Source organism: Vigna unguiculata, chromosome 5 (genome assembly GCF_004118075.2).
Source record: "Vigna unguiculata cultivar IT97K-499-35 chromosome 5, ASM411807v1, whole genome shotgun sequence".
Lineage (NCBI taxonomy): Eukaryota > Viridiplantae > Streptophyta > Magnoliopsida > Fabales > Fabaceae > Vigna > Vigna unguiculata.
In genome coordinates this window covers 29989587-30010906 of record NC_040283.1, presented here as the reverse complement: position 1 = coordinate 30010906, position 21320 = coordinate 29989587, and the positions used below count along the sequence as shown (strand labels likewise).

Genomic DNA, 21320 nt, shown 5'->3' with positions numbered 1-21320 from the left:
CCAAGAACGAGTCAATTTGACCTACGTCGCGTGGCGGTTCAACCAATACCGCCAAACACTTCATTCAACAAACCCAGAAATGGGTAAGACGCCATGCGTCGCCTGGCGGCCGAGAGTGTGCTGCCAAGTGATTCCTCTTCTAGGAACCCAGAACACGTACAAACGCATGTGCCGCCTGGCGGCTATGAACAACCCGCCAAACGGTTTCTGGAAATTTTCCAGAAACATGAAAATTTAACCAGAAACGAACAGAAATCAATAATTCAACATATATCATGCAATTCGAATACAAGCATAAAAATTCTAACGTGTAAAACTCCCCTAACCTGGATTCCTTAACTTAACTTTGGCACTAGAAAATTCTCCCTTGACTCCAATGACCTTCCTTGAATCTCCTCAATGCAGTCCAATGATCCACTCAAACCATACAACTCTCAAATTTCGTTCTCTCCTCTGCTAGCATAATGACAGATCACCAAAACTCTCTCTCTTACCACTAATTGGCCTTTTAATTGGGTCTTAATTGTGGTTTAGTGGAATAAAACAAAAATGTTTTAAAACTAGTGTTTATTGCCATTCATGAGTGCATTATGGAGTATTTTTCAGCCACTTCTAGGTTGCCCATTCATCTAGGGTTCCTTCAACTCTTCACATTCCAACCAAAAATCCAAAATGGCAAAAATAAAGTTTAACTTGAGTTCTCCAAGACTTGAACCCACAACCATGAAATGTCAAAGCAATACCAAACCATCATGCCAATTCATATTTCATGCTAACTAATACAATTCAATCGTTATGTCATCAGTCAACAAGTTCAATCATAATGTTAAAACAATAACAATTAAATAAAACATAATTGGCATACATAGGACTTGAAACCAAGTCCCCTCACACAATTAAAGTACTCTCAACAACTTTGGGCTAGTACTTTTCCACGTCATACTAATAAGAATTTAATGCCATAAAGACTCTTACTACCTGCATTTATTAATTAATTATTTAATTAATTAATTAAATTTTGCGGGTCTTACACGTTGCATCTTCACTTGAGCATCCAGGATACGTGATACATCAGAGGAAGGTCCTGCATCTCCTACCTCGATGACTTCGACTCCCCTAGGTACCTCTGCTACTTTGCTTCTCGTGGACACCTTCTTTATTTTCTACTCACAGTTGTTCTTCTAACTTTGCAGAATACTTGTCAACCCCATGGTTTGCCGCCAATTGTTCTTATGGGACCAAGTTGTACTCTACTAAGTCCTCTTGATTCTTCTAGTATCCGATTTTCAACTTGAACACGTATTCACTTCGGTGATGCTCCGACCAATGTGCATGTATGTCTGCAGAAGACATTCCAATGCTTAAGTTAGAATTGGTGATGTCATAGGTTCTAGAGAATATAAAATTGTGTTATGAATGTGTATAATAATTGTTATTTATACCCTTTACTTGTGAATCCCACTAAAAATGGGCTTTGGGTCCAAAATACCTTTTTAATTGTTCTTGGATCCAGTGACAATTGATAAAATTACCATGAAGTCCCAACTGGTTGTTGCTCCTTGGTAATCGGCTTCCTAGATATCTACTGGTATGAGGGATGATATATGTATAGTCTCTTAAGGTAACCAACATTTGGTACCCGACTTAGGTGGGGTTACGTCGGGTACGGGTACTATAGGAACGATCATAAAGATCGATGAGGCTGGGTACTGTGTACTAACGATATTTTCATAGTACATAGTTCCCAATAAGCGGCCATGAGGATGGATGAGGCTGGATATTGTGTACTAAGGGTATTCCCATAGTGCTCAGTACCCAGTAAGCGACTATAAAGAGGGATAAGGTTGGATATTGTGTACTAAGGGTATTTTCATAGTATACAATATCTGGTAAGCGGTCATAGAGATGGATGAGATTGGATATTGTGCACTAAGGTTATTTTCATAGTCTACAGTATCCAGTAAGCGACCTAAAAGATGGATGAGGCTGGATACTATGTACTAAAGGTATTTTCATAGTATACAATATCCAGTAAGTGACCATAGACATGGATAAGGCTAGATATTGTGTACTAAGGGTATTTCCATCATGCACAATACCCATTAAACGACCATGAAGATTGATGAGGTTGGATACTGTGTACTAAGGATATTTTCGTAGTATACATTATATGGTAAGCGACAATAAAGATGGATAAGGCTGGATACTATGTACTAAGGGTATTTCAATAGGGCACAATACCCAATAAGCAGCCATAGAGAGGGTGAGGTTGGATATTGTATACTAAGGGTATTTTCATAGTGCACAATATCCAATAAGCGACCATAGAGATGGATGAGGTTGGATACTATGTACTAAGGGTATTTTCATAATATACAATATCCGGTTAGCGGCTATAAAGATGGATGAGGTTGAATACTGTGTACAAAGGGTATTTCCATAATGCACATTATCCGGTAAACGACCATAGAGATGGATGAGACTGGATACTGTGTACTAATGTTATTTCCATATTGCACATTACCAAATAAGCGGTCATAGAGAGGGATAAGGTTGGATACAGTAACCGGTGAACGACCATGAAGGTGAAAAAGGCCTGGTGTATGGGTGAGATAGTTCCTGTTTAATTATACAAAAGGCAACCCAAATAATAAAATTCAATGGTTACCATAGTTAATCCAAACATCAATAGTAATCAATTAGTAATAACTATTAATAAGTCAATAGACATTCATAAATTTCATAACAAAAAAAAAGTTTTTATCTCATTCTAAAAGTACTAGAAAGTCAGTTTTCTTCATCTTCAACAATTGAGTTCTCTTTTTTTTTTCTTTCAATCATATTGCATTATCTTTTCTATTATTTTCATATATATATATATATATATATATATATATATATTCACACATTATTTTCACTTTAAACAACATCAGAATAAATTACACTTACATCACTTTTATCTTTTATAAAAAAATACAAGAATCCTTAACTATATGAAAAATGTTTTTCACTTAACTCTTAAAAAAAAACTCATATTTAACACATTCTACAAAATTTAAAAGTATAATCTATTATAAAATAAATAACTTCATAACCAAATTTTAGAAAGAGATTAGAAAAAATATAGAAAATGATTTATAGAGTTGTGAAATGAAAAATAAAACTATTATAACCTATCTATAAACTTTTCCATTTTTCATACATTAATGAGTTTATGAAATGAACATCTATAACAATATATAAAGGGGATTCTCCTTTTTGTGTTCACATTTCAAAATACCAAGTTTACCCTTTAAATATAATAATTTATTAAATTTTTTAAAATTGACCATTACTTTTACAAGTTTTTTATAAAATCGGCTATCTATGCTTCTTTTATTCTTCTTTATTTATCAATGGTTATTTTTTCATCTGTTCTGATATACTTCACTTTATTTTTAATAAATATAATTTTAGTTTATATATTAACTTAATAACATTACAATATTATCATCTACTAATATTATAATTTTAGCTTATATATTAACTTAATAACATTTAAGTTTAAAAGATGCATACACACAGGCGCGATAGTGCCTGTGTTTACACTAGTATATTTATAATACTAATAACAATAATTAATATAACATAATAACTAATTTGTGGAAATATTTTATATTATTATTTTCAATTTCCTATCTTTATTCATTCTCTCGTTTCTCTTTTACTATTTTAATTTTTTGTTCATTATTAAGGTAAATGTTTCTCTTCCTCTCGATACAAATCCTTTCAAAAAGAAAATATCAATTATATATACATATTACCAATTATATATGCATATTATAAATATTAAATATGTAACTCAATAAAATATTTACAATAGCCTTTTTTTATATATTTTCATTGGTAATCTGCAACTATATAGAAATGGATTCTTATTATTTTTCGTAGCAATATATCTTTTAATATATGCAAAAACCATTGAATTTATTTTCGTCTTTCTTATCCCTTTCAAGTAATAGTCAAAAATTATTCTCTCACGACTTATGTTCCATATGTATTTCTTAACTTCAAAATTCTGTATTCTCTTACAAGTTTTGTTCTCTCCCAACGTGACTTCAAATTTCTTTAATCTTAAAAATATCATAAATAATATCTCAAATTTAAACAAAAATAACACAAAAATAAATAAATTATATAATACACATGTACAAAAATATATTACATCTAGAATAATATACACATTAATATGTAAAATAATAGAAATTACCACAACAATTACATGTTTATTAAAAGAAAAAGAAAAATAACATTATAAAATTGTGGATGTATAGACTTATGTTTTCATTAATAATAATAATAATAATAATAATAATAATAATAATAAAATTTATATCATTATAGAGATGATTCATATCCTATCTTTAGTCGACGATGTTTTTTACAATTACTAAAGTACTTACATTTTTTAAAATTATAGTGTATTATAAATCATTCACTATTTACCACCTATAATAATAATAAAATTTATATCATTATAGAGATGATGCATATCCTATCTTTAGTCGATGATATTTTTTACAATTACTAAAATACTTACATTTTTTAAAATTATAGTGTATTATAAATCATTCACTATTTACCGCCTAACTATTATTATTATTATTATTATTATTATTATTATTATTATTATTATTATTATTATTTAAAAAGAGTTTAGAAATGAATATTTTTTCCTTATAATTATAATTTATAAGAATATATAACAAAATTTCCTTTCCTATTTATATTTTACTAACATAAACATAGGTGCTATTGCGTCTGTGTGTATATATTGTAATATTATATTAGTAGATAATAATATTGTAATATTATTAAATTTTTATATAAATTAAAATTATATATATATATATATATGTGAAATATATCAGAACAGATAAAAGAATAATCATTAATAAATAAAAAAGAAGAGAAGAAACAGAAATAGCCGAATTTATAAAAAATTGTAAAAGTAATGGTTAATTTTTAAAAATTTAATAAATTATTATATTTAAAGGGTAAAATTGATATTTTAAAATATGGAAAAAAAGAGAAATTTCCTTTTATATATTATTATAGATTTAAAATTAAAAAAATAAAAATAAATCTATCAAAATATAACAAATAAATTCATACTCGACATATATTTATTCATATTTTTTTACGAGAAAAAGGATAGAGCGGGTAATAAAGACCAAAGACGAGAGCGCGTGAAAGCAGGTGAATGTTATTGGCATAGGAAGGAACCGAAGCAGATTATTCTTTGCTCCTTTACTACTCCTTCCTTCCCTCCCCTCTCTTCTCTTCTCTCTCTCTCTCCTGTTCTCTCTTCTGCAACCATTTAAGCTTCTTTTTCCGATTCCAATTTCGCTCTTCTATTCTCTTTTTCATCCCTTTCTTCCCTCTCACTGTCCCCAAAGCCTTCCATCAACTTCATCTTCTTCTTCATGCTGAAGAAAAGTACTGTTTCACTTCTGCAACTTTAGGTTTCCGACCAAGTGGTACTCTCTCCCTTCTATTTTATCTTTTCCATTATGTTTCTTGCTGTTTCCTTGTTTTCCAATGTGCCTGTCTTCCCTATTGGAGTTCTGCACACTTCCAATTAGGGTTCTTTCTCTCGCTAACTGTCAATTTGAATTGGTTTCGAACTACGAGTTCACTGCCCTGCGGCTTCTGATTGGTCGCGAGTTTCTGATTATCGTTTTTGGTGTGCTGAATTGTGAGCGTTGTTTTTGAATTGTGGGGTTTTCATGTTTCGGTTGGGTTGGGTGTGCGGATGCATTATGCTACGTGTTTTGAAGATGGATTGTGTGGAATTTCGAAATGGTTGAGAGTTTCAGTTGTTCTATCGTAAATTATGGAGTTTTTTTTTTGTTGGGATGATTTTTCTTATTTGTATGCTTTCTTTATTAACTGCTGCAGGGATTTCGGGACGTGTATCTGCAACTGAATCGAGGAGCATGGCATTTTTTGGGTCTCTGATTGTGTTGTAGATGGTGGGTTAGGCTGTAAGATTGTTGTTGTTAGTTGAGTCTGTCGTTGATTCAATCTGGATTGGAGTGCAGATGATTTCTTTGTGGCTGAGTGAGTGGTTTTTATAGAGGAAGATTTGTTACATTCGTTGTTGTCTTTGTTGTGTTGGTTTATTTTTTCGAGAGTTTGGAACAAAGTCCGCAGACAAAAAGGATTGACTTTTGTTCATGGGTAATAAACTTGGGAGGAGGAGACAAGTGGTAGATGAGAAGTATACTAGACCGCAAGGGTTGTATAATCATAAAGATGTGGATCATAAGAAGCTGAGGAAGCTAATACTTGAATCTAAGCTAGCACCTTGCTATCCTGGAGATGAAGAAAGTGCCTATGACCGTGAAGAGTGCCCTATCTGCTTTCTGGTCTGGTTTCTATATCATACCTTCATATTTTGTTCTACATTTCTCTCTGCTTATCCTGTTAATTTACATTTTTTAAATGGTCAAATGAGTCAATTCAACTATGCACGCCTACTTTGGACTGCAAAATATGATCCGGGGACCACCTTTTTCTTATTTGAAACTGAAACAAACTGATGGAGATATTTTCTGGACTGATTTTTATTCTTGTTTCCTTAAAGTCTATTTCAAGTTGTGAACTTCACGTATGACTTTCTAATCACCCGATTCCATTGTATTTTTTCCCCAATTTAGTATTATCCAAGTCTAAACCGATCAAGATGTTGCACCAAGAGCATTTGTACAGGTAATTGTTTGGTTTGTCTTATTGGGTATATATTTTGTCTATATAGCATTTGTATGCAACCTAATTTTTTTCCTTTTATCAGAGTGCTTTCTACAGATGAAAGTTCCAAATTCCACTCGACCTACACAGTATCCTGCATTACTAGTTGTTTGCTTTCAATATGAAGATGTAACTCATAACTGTTGTTCTGACAATTACCATCTTACTGCTTTAAACTTAAATAGTTGCTTGTCTTAACAACACAAGATGTCCCTTCTGCAAAACAGCAAATTATGCTGTGGAGTATCGCGGTGTGAAATCAAAAGAAGAGAAGGGATTGGAACAGATTGTAAGTTGTTAGCTTACATGGTTATTGTTTTTAGGAGTGCATCAGAAGTGTTTTCATCATGAATCAAGTTCATGAGCATTTTCAATTATTCAGGAAGAGCAGCGTGTTATTGAGGCAAAAATTAGAATCCGGCAGCAGGAACTTCAGGATGAAGAGGAAAAAATGCATAAAAGACTAGAAATGAGCTCCTCAAATGTAAATGTGGCAGTTGCAGATGTTGAATACAGTTCAAATGCAGGTAATCTTTCAATAAAGTTTTGGATTATCTGTATATATGTGTGCGTGTGAGTAATCCTAGTTGTAAAAGTTATTCTTATTTCAATCTTGTAGTGTCTGCATCTTCAGTTTCTGTTGTTGAACATGATGAAATTGTTTCTTCTCAAGACTCAAGTGCCACATCAATGGTTAGGCCAAATGCAACCACTAGGACCAATAGGTATGCTATCCTTCACTGCTCTCCCCCTCAATTTCCTAAATTTCTATTTTTCATGTCGCATAGCATTTGCATCATCCAATGTTTTTCTCACAGACTTAGGGTATTAAATCTTAAAAATTCAACAATAGGAAGAAAATGGGTTGCTGTGTTAAATCTTTATTCAACATTGCTTCAAACTGACTGCAAGCCCTTTGCATGTTATATTTTGCCATGAATTTTTTACCAGTTGGACTATACTATGTTAATCTTCTCAGTCTTGTTTGAATTGAGCCAGTAATATGTGATCCTGTGATAGTGGGTTGGTGCTTTAGATCAATAAGGTTGTGAGAAACATACCTATTGTTTGTATGGAGATTCTGGACTAACTATAATAATATCTTGACTAAATTTAGTTGTGTGAAGGGCATAAGTCCATATGTGAGTTGAATTTATATCATGAACTAATGGAACATTTGGTATTGCTAGGGTCTACAAATTAGTATTGCTTTTGTAACCAGTGTAGTTAGAATCATAAGAATCGTAGGATTTGAATCGCGATTTGATACAAAACTCTTTCCCTGCGAAACACATGGTTTGATGGATTGTTTTGTAGCTTGAATCATAACATGATTTGGTGAATCAGAATTGAATCTGTGATTCACGATTCAGTTTCTGTTACAGACGATTTGAGATGAAGGAACAATAAAAGAAAAAATCAGGAAGAAACAGATAGGACAAGAATCTCAGCGAAGAGGAAAGTTTAGTGGAAAAGATGAATTATAAAGGATATGAACATTAGATAATAGTACCAATGCAAAAGACAAACTGTGTCAAGAGAATAGGAGAAGATGAGCAGAGAAGAAAGAAGATTTATTGTGAGATAAAGGGAGTCGTGAATAGGTTTTTGGAGAGTTTTGTATTGACAGTCATATTTTATGTTATTTTTTATTTTGTTTTTTTTATAAAACATTAATATAATTTCAGAAAAAAATAGTTATTGTTTAAATTGATATAGAATTGTTACTATATTTTTTATTCCTTTTCTATAAAATTACTTGTTTAGTATATTTTTCTTTTACTTCTTTTATAAAACTTTGTCAATATTTTTTAAATTAGTATATATTTATTCTTATTATTTTTTATATAAAATTAGATGTTATTTAAGGATTATTTTCATTTGTTTTTTAAATTAATATAGAATTTGTTATATTCTTTATTTATTTTTAATAAAAATTAGTGATTGTTTAAGGATTTTGTTTATTTTATCTTTTAGGTTATCAAATTATGTATCTTAGGATTCATAATAAGATTGGTTCATGATTCAAAATATGAAAAAATGATTCACCATTCGAATCTGGATTTAATAATCATGACTGTTAGTATGATTATTGACCATGTAATACCTGTTGTAATAACAACCTTTTAAACAAAATTTAATAATTATGTTGTTTAGTTAATTCTGGTTTCTTGTTGAAATGAAACTAGAATTATATAAAGGTCTTCTGTATGATTTTTAGAGAGTAATGAGAAGTTCTCTCGTTTTGTGTATCCTCTACAATCTTCCTTTGAAGTTGAGTGTTGGAGTAGTGTTTTGGTGAGACCTAATAGTTTGTGTAAGCTTTCCTTATAGTAAAGGGAGCTTGGGTGAGAAGGATGTGTAATATAAGTTTAGATATTACATTTGGTATCAGTTGCTGGGAAAACAATAGTGACTATTAGGGGTGGGAAAAATTAACTGAACTGCACTATTAACAACTGGAGAGAACTAAAAAATAGTTTGTCTGAACTGAACTGAAAAGTAATTAAGATGAACTGAACTGAAAAGTAATTTAGATGAACTAAACTTAACTATTTTTTGTTATAACAAACTGAATAGATCTGAATTGCACTGAATCGAAATATGAAATGAACCTTTTTTCTGAATTGCACTATTTTTGAACTGAACTGCACAATTTTTTGAACTGAACTGCATTATTTTTTAATCGAATTGCACTAATTTTAGGCCGAACTGCACTATTTTTGAACCGAACATCACTATTTTTGAACTAAACTACACTATTTTTGAACTAGACTTCACTACTTTTGAATCGAATTGCAATATTTTTGAATTGAACGGTTGTGAATTTTTTTTAATTGTTTAACTATGGGGCGGGCCAGGAAAATATACCTATTTTTGACTTACAGGATGGGTCAAAATGGACCGACATACATACATACATACATACACATACATACCATTGTTCACGAGCTCATTTTGGAAGGAGTTTTTCAAAATGTTGGAGACTATGTTGAAGATGAGTGCAACATATCATCCTTAATTGGATGGACGGAAGAAAGTGTCTAATCAATGTCTTGGAACTTATTTGTGGTGTTTTATTACGGACCAACCCAAGGAGTGACATGGATCCCATGGGTAGAATTTTGGTTCAACACCACATTTCATGATTCAGTAGGTACAATGCCATTTGAAGTTGTTAAAAGAGAGCTCATGGATAAAGATGAAGCTGAGACAATTGAAGAAGCATATGTCGAGGGCACAAGACAAAATGGGGGTTTAGGCTGATAAACATCATACAGGGAGGAGTTTTGAGGTTGGTGATATGGTTTTCCTTAAGCTCAAATAACACTGGCAACACTTACGGTGAATAAAGGAGTTTTGAGATTGGTGATATGGTTTTCCTTAAGCTCAAACAACACTATCAACACCTTTTGATGAATAAAATCAGCCCCAAGCTAAGTGCAAGGTATTATGGTCCTTTTGAGATCTTAGAGAAGATTGGAGTAGTTGCCTATTGTTTGAAATTACCACCCTCTTCAAGGATACATCCCGTGGTCCATGTTTCCTTGCTTAAGGAGGTAGTAGGATATTATAAAATAGTTGACAAGCTACCCACATGGGTAGAAGATGAAAATGTGGAAGTCATGTAGCTTGAATCAATATTGGCTTCAATAAGTATTATGTAGAAGGGAACGAGTTAACCAATGGTTGGTTCATTGGAAAGGAAAAGCAGCAGAGGAGGCAACTTGGTAGGATGATATTTCTCTTAGAAGTCATTTTCCATCTCTGAGTATTGAGGACAAGATAGTTCTTCAAGAAGACGGTATTGATGGGCCTAAATGGGCCCAGTTTGAGTCTCTAGCCCATGAAGTGAAGCACAACTCAAGATGGGGAAGGGTATATGAGAGAAAGAAGAGCGAGGATAATGACATGTACTAATTAGAAGAGCGGTTAGTTAGAGAAGAGAGAGAGAAGGAATGTTTTTCTGTTATTGGTATGAGTTGTGGAGAGAAGGCAGTGGGTACTTTTGCTGTTTTGTTCAATAGAGAACCTTGTTCGTTACTCTAGAGGAGCTTTACTTTGGGTAGTAAGATTGGTTATCTTGCTGTATTTTCTTCTTTTGCCAATAAATCTCAGATCTATCTTATATTTCATTTCCCTATTCTCTTTTTTTGCTTGTTTTGTGGTGGATCTGTATCAGTTGGTCTGACCTTATTTATTAAATACTTGTTTGTTCATAGAAATAAGTGCATGAGTTCTTTTATATATTATGGAAACTACTTGTTTGACCTACCTTATTTTTTTCCAAAATGCTGAAAACTGCAGAGACGATGAATTTGATGTTGACCTTGAGGACATTATGGTCATGGAAGCAATTTGGCTTTCCATTCAGGTAACAACTTTTCATCATATGCTTACCTGTTAGCTATTAATTATTGAATGTTATTAGAATTGAGTATAACTGCTTTTCTATAGTATATGGTTCACTAGTTTTTAAATCATTTTTAAATGCATTTTAGTTTATTTTCAATTATGGAATTGTTCAGTTTTAGTTTATTTTTCTCATAATATTTGCAATAGTGATGAAGATAAGGAAATTCTTCCAATGGAGTGTACTAAATATAGTGAAACTAGGTTTGTAATCTCCTTTGTGCAGAAAATACACATAGGGGTTTGTTAGAAGTGGGTTTTAAGCCTAACTCAACCCCACAAAACCGGCTTATAAAGTGAAGTTTGCACCTCACTTATATACTATGAAATGACCTTATCTCTAGTCGATGTGGGACTTCCAACACACCCCTCACGTCGAGGTATATTCATCTTGTGCGTGGGATAAGAAATTAGTGGGTGGTCCATTAGCAGTCCGATATCGGGTGGAACAGAATGTCCAAGAAAGTTCGCTAGGATAGGCTCTAACTTGACTCCGATACCATGTTAGAAGTGGGTTTTAAGCCTAACTCAACCCCACAAAACTGGCTTGTAAGGTGAGGTTTGCACCTCACTTATATACTATGAAATGGCCTTATCTCTAGTCAATGTGAGACTTCCAACAGGGTTGTATTTATAATAAAGAAAATATGGACTAAGCCCAAAATACATATGAAGAATAATAACAATAGAACAAAAGATAAGATATTAATAATATCTTAACACTCCCCCTCAAGCTGGTGCATTCAAATCGTATGTACCAAGCTTGTTACTAATATAACCGATTCTCGGTCCTTGTAAAAACTTAATGAAAATATCTACTAACTGATCACTTGAGTTAACAAAATCAGTCTTGATGTCTCCAAACAATCTTTTCTCGAATGAAATGACAATCAATATCAATGTGTTTAATCCTCTCATGAAAGACAGGATCAAAATTGATATGAAAAACAACTTGTCACATATAAGTGTCATTTGACTAATGTCTCAAAATTGTAACTCTCTAAGCAACTGCTTAAGCCAAACAAGCTCACAAGTGGCTAAAGTCATGACTCTATATTCTACTTCTGCACTAGATCTTGCCATAACACTTTGTTTCTTGCTTTTCTGAGAGATCAAGTTACCTCTAATGGAGATCCAATATTTGGATGTAGATCTTCTATCAAAATGAGATCCTACATAATCAGCATCTGAATAACAAACAATTCTTATATAGTTATTAGAACCATATAACAACCCTTTTCTAGGAGATCCTTTAATGTACTTCAGTATACGAATGACTGCATTCCCATGATCTTTGCACGGAGAATTAAGAAATTGGCTTACCCCACTGGCTGCAAAGGAAATGTCAAGACGAGTAGCTTTAAGATAATTCAATTTTTCAACTAATCTTCTATACTGTTCGGGATCTAACATAGGCTTCCCCTGATTTAGTAAAAGTTAGTATTAGGATCTATGGGTGTGTTAACAGATTTTGAATTTATAAACCCAGTTTCTTCCAAAATATCCAATGCATACTTCCTTTGAGAAATAACAATACCATCTTTGTCGGACTGTGCCACCTCAATACCCAAGAAATATCTGAGTTTTCTAAGATCTTTGGTCTGAAAATGATCACAAAGATGTTTCATTGGAGAGATGCCATGGTTATCACTGCTGGTAAGAATGATGTCATCAACATACACTATCAAGTAGACTAATCTAGCTCTTGAGTGACGATAAAAAGCTGAATGATCTGCCTCACCGAGTCATACCAAATTGTTGAACAACATTGCTAAATTTTCCGAACCAGGCCCTTGGAGACTGGTTTAGGCCATATAAAGATTTGTGAAAACGACATACCAACCCAGAAGAATCCCCTTGAACAACAAACCCAGGAGGTTGCTCCATATAAATCTTCCTACAAATCGCCATTGAGGAATGTGTTTTTAATGTCCAGTTGATAAAGATGCCACTTTTGAAGAGCTGCCATGGCAATAAATAAACGAATAGAAGCCATCTTCGCCATTGGAGAAAAAGTATCACCATAATCCAACCCAAAGATTTGGGTATAACTTTTGGCCACTGGATGTGCTTTGAGATGATCAATAGTACTATCATGGGCTATGGCATCACGAACAGATTTTGGAATGGTCACAGAAGAAATAGATGAAAGACATGCATAAAAAGGTGAAGACAATCTATGGTAACTTAAAGCAATGTAATGAGGAGAGGGATTACATGTAGAACGAATACCTTTTCTGAGGGCGATTGGAAGGTCACTCGGTGGAAGGGAAGACTTAGTTGTCGGATTTGAAGGAGACACAATAGTTGGCACTAAAGGTGAGTCACTCTTTGGTTGTTGAGGATGATGGTGGTGACTATAAACTTGAAGAGGTGGTGGAGCACGAGACTCACATCCGGTGTAAATCACTTGTCTCGAACTCTGGTCTTGTAAACAAACAAAAGATTTAGTAAAGGAAATAACACAATCAAGAGATTGATTTAGACGACTAATGGATAATAAGTTAAAAAAAAGACCCAGGGACATGAAGAACATTATCAATGGATAAAAAAAATAAAAAGATTGACAGTCCCAACACCATGAGCTAAAACACGAGACCCATTAGCCATTGTAACAGAGGGTAAATTATCCGGAGAGGACAGAGAGGAAAACAGAGATTTGTTACTAGTAATGCGATCGGTGGCACGTGATTCGAACACCCAAGGACCAATAGACGAAGATTGAGTCAGACCAGTAAAGGATGTACTTGTGTGGGCAATAGAAGTCGTGGAATTAGAAAGCTTACGATCCTCAGTCCATTTGAGAAATACATTGAAGAGAGCATATTTGTCGGTGGCGGAAACAAATGAATGAGGATCCACAAGAGATGATTGTGACAGGTGGATTAGCGGAAGATTGACAAGGCACACGCAAAAGGGTGGAACAAGTAGAGGTAAAATTGGGTATAACAGTGGAACCCGAAATCTGATCACGGTCATGTAAATATTTTTCAGCAAATCCATGTAACATCACAACCATGAAGAACCGTGATCGTTACTCGATTTCTTCAGCAAGAGTAGACGTAGGAGGTAATATGCCACGGACACCATATAGACTAGAGATGGCAAATAATCCTATCCCCATGGGTATTGCCCGAATCCGTCTCCGTTTTGACGGGGAATCCCCACATTGATTGGGTATGAGTATGGTATAGGGAATCCCCGAATTTTCCAATTGGGTATGGGGATGGTTATGGGGATGTACATATCTTCGTCATAATATCCGTCCTCGCCATATCTCCGCCATCATTTAAATTATTAAAATATTCACAATTAATTAAGTAACTATATATATATATGTGTGTATATATATATATATATATTCAATTTTTTATTTATTCTAATTATTTGGTTTGTGATGAAATTCATTTGCATCTTCAATATATTTTTCATTTTATCATTACATTTATGTAATTATCTTGAAATGATGTATTCAATTAAAAGATTTGTATGTCTCATATTTGAATATTTCTATTATTTTTTAATATTTGTATTTATTGTATATTTTCCTTTCACATGAGTATGTTTAATACTCTCAATTTAAGTGTTTAATAGCATAAACCTTCCATTTATTAGGTAATATAAAAAAAATTATTTACTTATTTTTGTTAATTTTTGCTTCATTTGAAGAACTCTTTTGTTTCGCTAAAACAATTATTTCGCAACCATTGAGTATATATTTTGAAATTTGAAAAGTGTTCTTAGATGTCTAAGGTATTTTTCATCTTATCATACCCTTAATTATACATTCATTTTCCTTTGTGCGATTTCTTTCAATAGTTTCTCAAATTGTTTCTAAGACATACATTTGCTAATTTTTTAATATTTTTATTTGTTGTTTATTTTCATTATGTAGAATACTATTTCAGTATATTTTATCTAATTATTTTTTATTTTCCAATTCATTATATCAATCATACTGTAATTTTCACTATAATTGTATAAATAACTTTTATTTACTACAATATCAAAATTTAATGTAATTGCTGTGAATATTTTTTCATCACCATCCAACATATATTGGAGTTCAAAAGATACAATATCCATGTTAATTTTTTTATTATGTTTATTATTTGTTATTTGCATCATTTTGATTAAGTGATGTATTATCATTTTTATTAGTGTATAAAAAAAGAGATTCATTAGAATTTAAAAAATTGAAGCAAACAAACATTTAAAATATATTTTAATTTGAATATTTGTTTTCCTTTAAATTTTTTTAAAAATATTTTTAAATTTTATCAACTAGGTTTTATTAATGTTTGCAGTTTGCAAATTTAATAAATGTTTTAGTTCTCATGAAATTTTTTTTGGTATTCTAATATAAAATGTAAACAATTATAATTTATTTTAAAGTATTTGATATTGAAGAAACAATTATCCTCCTAATATTGAATATTTGATAATATTATGTTTCCTTTACCGTAATTTTTTATTATTTTATAAAAATTTATTAAAGTTTATATTGAAGTAGTAAGGAAACGGGTACGGGTATTGGTACGAGATTATACCTGTTACCCGGTGGGGATGAGGATGAGGTAAAACTTTGATACCCGTTAGGTTTGGGTTTGGGTATGGGGATGATGATGAATTTTTTTTACGGGGATGGGTATGGGATAGCAAAACCCGTCCCCGCCCTGCCTCGTTGCCATCCCTAATATAGACGTTGAGTGTCATTGGTGTACAATAATTTGGCTTGTTCCTGGACTTCATAAAATGTGCCGTAGGCATGCAACAGTGGTTTCAAAGAAGCGTGAATCGTATTCTTGAGAACCATGCATAAGTGAGCATCAATTCTCTTCCAACAAGGAAACTCAGTGAGATCAACATCAATCACGTTGAGGGTAACATGATCAAGATACCCCTGACTCTAAGCCAAAGTTTAACGTTGAACGCCCATGTCGAATAATTCTTGCCATCTAACTTATCAATGGGCAAGTGCACATTGACATTTGGAGGAAAAACGGACAAATCAGACATGGAGGCAACGAAAGTGGACAAAGCAGCAACGGAAGACGCCATGAAAGAGAAAGAGAAACCCTAAAAGTTGAAAGTGTGCCAATGGAAACACGAAGCCCAAATCTGGAAAGTTGAGGATGAGGTGAGTGCACTGGTGGTGATCGGCGTCGGAAACAACGGTGCACGCGTCGCCACGTGTGGCGGAAGCGGATGACAGCTGAGACGGTTGGATGGTGCGTGGGAGCGCGTGGGACCTCCGATGATCGTGAAACTTACAGCGTTGGGGTCGCATGGTCGAGACGATCACAACCGTGTGGTCGCTTGTCAAAATTGGATCTTCGGCGATAGACGGCGGTGAACGGTGGGCGGCGGTGAACGGCGGACGACGGCGCTGGCAGTGGATCAATGACAGTGGATCAATGACAGAGGTGAAAAAAAATTCTTAGGCTCTTATACCATATTAAATATAGTGAAACTAGGTTTGGGATTAATCTTCCTTGTGTAAAAAATACACATAGGAACTGTATTTATAATAAAGAAAATATGGGCTAAGCCTAAAATACATATGAAGAATAATAACAATAGAAACAAAAAATAAGATATTAATGATATTTTAACATAGTGTAATATTTTGGTTTCCCCATTCTTTATTTTTTCCATCCGTAAAATTATTTTGTAATGAAAGAAATATTTGGGTATTCAGAGTTTAGCCTGTGTACCAGAGTAGATGGTAGTTTCTATATACCAGCAGAGGAATATGCTGTATCTTTTAATTTCTGTATTTCTTGTGCTGGTTTTAGGTAGCATTATTCATTCTTAATATATAAATACTTGTGGAATTAATAACGTTTGAGTAAATATATGTGAATGACCATATGAGAATCATTTTTGCTGGGTTGTGTTGCTATCATTTATTCACGCTTCAAAACATTTTGGTTTTTATCTATTAGTTTGAATGCAAGTTAGCATCCTTTCAGCTCACTATAGAACTCCATAGTTCAAACAAAGGTTTTCTTCTGTTACATTACATGATTGTGGGTAACTGAGATTTATTGGGAATGCAACAATACTCTGGAATTCAGATCTTTGCTTGTTTTTCAAGTAGTGTTTATATAGACATGGATTCACTGATACTTGGTAGCATATCCACCATTTAAAGTACACATTGAACTTAAACTTTATGCACATTATGAGATTCAATGGTGGGTATACTGCCACAGTGCCATACAAGGTTCAGTGAACGTAATTCTATATTAAGACTGCTCAATGGTTTGTGTTGCCAGTTTGTTTGATGATTGTGATCGACTCTATATGTATTAAAACTGCAGGAGAATGGCAGGCAGAGAAACTTATCTTTTGCTGATGCTACTTCTGGACACTACGTAGCGGATGGTCGTTATGCTTTGGCCACAACGGCCCCTGTAACCGGATCATCCTCGTCTCCATCCGGAGGACTTGCCTGTGCCATTGCAGCTCTTGCTGAGCGCCAGCAAATGGCCGGAGAATCATCTATGAGCTTCACCAATGAAAATGTATCATCCTTCAACACACCACAAAGTTCTAGAAGGTTTTATAACAGACTTGGTCGGGATATGGCTAGTTATCCACCTGTTGAAGACCTCAGTGAGGAGCCACCAGATGGTACTGCGGCGATGACTAGGAGTCATAGTGAATGGGACACAGGGACACAGATGACTGAACAAGCAACTAGCTATACAAACTCTATTGCAGCAGATGATCGTGGTGAACTATCTTCTTTGCCACGGTCTGATGACATTGATGGAAGCCTTCAAAGTGCCACGGAACCTATTATTCCTGAGAGTTTTGAGGAACAGATGATGCTTGCTATGGCTGTCTCTTTGGCTGAAGCTCGAGCTATGTCCAGTGGGCAGAGTGCTTCTTGGGAGTAGTCTTTAATTGGTTGAGGTACTGGTTTAATCTCTTTTTAAATGGGTGACGCTTGCCTTGGCTAATTGGCAAGCCGAGTCCAATGTTGAGAATTTGAGAAAAGTTCACTCGTTGTGTGCAATTTGTTCAAGGATCAGGTAGTGATCTCTCTTCCAACACAAATTTATATATATATAAATGTCAAAGGAAAACTAATGATTCTAGTTGGTGAAAGGTTGCTGTTCAATGCCATTTTTTTACTTGTCTTCAATGTTTTCTCCTTGTCCCCCTCATTGGTTTCTGTAAATAGTTTTAGTCTTTGATAGATGTACTTTCATTCTTACAGTAATATATGACACATTTTAAACATGTACTGAAGATGTAAGGAAATTAAATTTCTTTCATGAAATCTTTATGTGGTTTTATTCATTGAGATCTTAAACAGAATTATGCCTGTAGGCTCGACATTTAAATATCTGCAGAACTTTGTATAAATGGTCATATGAATGAACTTATTTTGAGTAACAAACTATTCTTGAGGTTAGTGCATCACGTAAATTGGTAGGTATGTGTGGGTGGATTTGGTAGCATTTTGGACGTAGGATGGTATTGGATTTAAAACGAGGTTTCCCAAAGAAGCTTTTTCCTTCTTTTTTTTCCTTTACGCATGCATAGGTAAAAGTCAAAGGCGGATATAATTCTTGTTACACTCTTTACGGTAAAGCTATGTAGCTTCTCTAGGAAGCTGTTCTTGTTACACTATTTGTGTGAATTTTATTAAATTTGAGAGATTATATTTGCCTAGCTGGTACCTGTCACATGTAATTAACTGCTTATCTCATTTATCTGTTTCTCTTCTTTTCCTCCTATCATGTGTTTATTTTCTCTTTTTCTGAGGTCTGTATTTTACTCTCTTTCAGTCTATTTATCTTTTCTTATATTGTTATTGTACTTGTGTAATTAGCATTGTCACAGAGTAGATACAATTCCAGAGCCATAATATTGTCATGTTTATTGGCCATGATAATTGTTTGTTGTGCAAGAACATTTGCCTTGTGCCCTTTATGATGGGAAGGGAAATGGATTGAATCTAACGTCGTGAATAGATGATGATACATAACACGGTGTCTAGTTACTATAAATTAAGTAATAGTTAAGGTTTCATTGATCACTGGATTGGAACCAATACCAAATTCTACTAAGCTTCTATAAGAATGCTAAATGAATATATCCGTGTCAGTATTGTTCGAATATGTTGTGACTTCGATGATAAATTTCTGCATTGTCCTATTATTTGTACTCATCTGTTTTTGTTTTAAATTATCATGACATTTTTAATTTATTAGGTAATTAAAAAAATTATTAATTTATTTTTGTCTTTAATTTTATAACTTATTTATAATGTACATATTTCTTAATTTTTTTGTAACTATTTGTTTTTATTTAATCGTTATTATTTATACAATTTTGATATTTTTGATATTTGATATTTGATATTAAAGAAAAGAAAATGTGTATCATTATAATATTAAATCGTTAATATTATGTTTTTGATTTTTATTTTATATAATAAAAATTATTTAATTAATATTTGAAATAAAAATGAGATAGCCAAACCGATACTTGCATCCGCTCTATCCCATTGCCGTCTTTACTGTCTATGCTCTGGAGAATTGAAGCGACTAATCATCCTAAACTTCTAATCTCTTATATAGATTTTTTTTTCAGATGTTATGTTTTCAGAGTTCAATATTGCCATGGGAGTAAGGTAATGTAAATGTGAAGCAAATGATGTAGAAAATACAATTTTTGGAAATCATCGACGGTGAATTAACCAACATTTATATAGTTGTAATGTCTCATTTAATAAATAAAGAGCCATCCAGCTGAAATATATTTGTGTCAACCATTACAGTCATCCATAATATACTTGAAGAGAAACAAAGGCACACCACGATGCCACGAATAGAACAAGAATAAAAGTTTGACAGTTATCCAAAACGCTTGCTCATAGAGCAAGGCCATAGTGCCTTAAAAGAGTACTCGAAGTAAGGGGATCCAACCTAAGATTAGCTACACTGCGGAGTTTCCATTACCCTGGTGACCACTATGAGTTTCCACATCTATTCACATCAATAAATTGATGATCATTGCAAAAAGGAAAAATCACACACAAGACAAACACAAGCAAACATAAAGGGTAAGTTAGAGTACAAAATTAGTTTAACATGTTATGGCACGCATATACTTAAAACATTTCATGAACATGCAATAAGATAGGCAAACAATCATGTGATAGCAAATAAGCAAGACTCTAACACTCAAATATTTGGATACATAATCGGTCGGATTTACTGGATGTTTACACTTGTGGTGACCTCTACTGCTCTGTAGAGCCATTGCCAATGAGTTTCACCCTACCACGCACAAGGTTAATGTCGCAACCAGTATCGTGACAGGACAACGAACCAAAAAAGAAAACGAATTTAAAAGAGATTTGGAGTCACCACCATAGTTATTCTGAAAAACTATGAAAAACCATGAAAATAAAACAAGTCTGCGAAAAACCAGATTTTGGATCCGGGAGTCGGTTACGTTTAGGGAAGGTGTTAGCACCCTACAGCGCCTGCCTGAGGGCGATACCTTTAATTAAAATTGTAAAGTCGATGTGGTTTTCAAAATGTTAATTTTCCCCAAAAATAATAAGACAAAAATGCTTAAAAGGAACAAAAATATTTTTTAATTTTTTGGGTTCGACAAGGATTGACCTTGGTCTTTCGTATTTTCATTTAAAATGAGAAATCAAGTTCTTTAGAGAAACGATTTGGAAAATTATTTGGAAAATGATTTGATTTTTTTTATGGAGTGAACCTCAAAAGGACTGACCTTGCTCCTACGTATCTCACAGTGGAGAATGAAGGATCACATAGTTCTTAAAAAGCTTATTTGTTTAAAAATGTTGATATTTTTATATTTTGAAAATTATATATATATTTTTGATATTTTTAAATTACTTGAAAATATGTGTCACACGACACGAGCGGTTGGACAGACACTAAAAGAGAAAGAAAATTATTCTTAATAATTTTTTGAAAATGAGTGTCACACGGTGCAGACGATTGGATAGACACGATAAAGAGAAAGGAAATTATTTTTGGTATTTTTTATTTTTCCTTTTTTTTCTATTTTTTTGAGTTTTTATGATTTTTAAATATTTTTAGAAAAAAGAA

General features: G+C 33.2%; 1 protein-coding gene across 4 annotated transcripts; it reads left to right on the top strand.

Annotated features, from left to right (window-relative positions):
• The first annotated feature begins 5232 nt into the window (after nt 1–5232).
• On the top strand, nt 5233–18519 carry LOC114185012 (E3 ubiquitin-protein ligase DA2L-like). 4 transcript variants are annotated; one of them, XM_028072489.1, is made up of 9 exons: nt 5233–5519; nt 5941–6410; nt 6702–6753; nt 6836–6881; nt 7000–7081; nt 7175–7319; nt 7427–7517; nt 11101–11167; nt 17532–18519. In XM_028072489.1, exons 2-9 carry the CDS (start codon nt 6219–6221, stop codon nt 18111–18113), a joined length of 1257 nt encoding a protein of 418 aa, XP_027928290.1. In that variant the 5' UTR covers nt 5233–5519; nt 5941–6218; the 3' UTR covers nt 18114–18519. The 4 variants fall into 4 exon arrangements, with proteins under 4 accessions (XP_027928290.1, XP_027928287.1, XP_027928288.1 ...); XM_028072486.1 differs by having other exon boundaries at nt 7412–7517; XM_028072487.1 differs by having other exon boundaries at nt 5236–5516; nt 7412–7517; nt 17532–18113.
• Nucleotides 18520–21320: the final 2801 nt, after the last annotated feature.

Bases quoted from the DNA above. Each gene is read 5' to 3' on its own strand.
- LOC114185012 (XM_028072486.1), top strand. From the start codon at position 6,219: ATGGGTAATAAACTTGGGAGGAGGAGACAAGTGGTAGATGAGAAGTAT. The intron at 7,320-7,411 runs GTAATCTTTCAA...TCAATCTTGTAG, and splicing joins TGAATACAGTTCAAATGCAG to TGTCTGCATCTTCAGTTTCT. The intron at 11,168-17,531 runs GTAACAACTTTT...TTAAAACTGCAG, and splicing joins CAATTTGGCTTTCCATTCAG to GAGAATGGCAGGCAGAGAAA.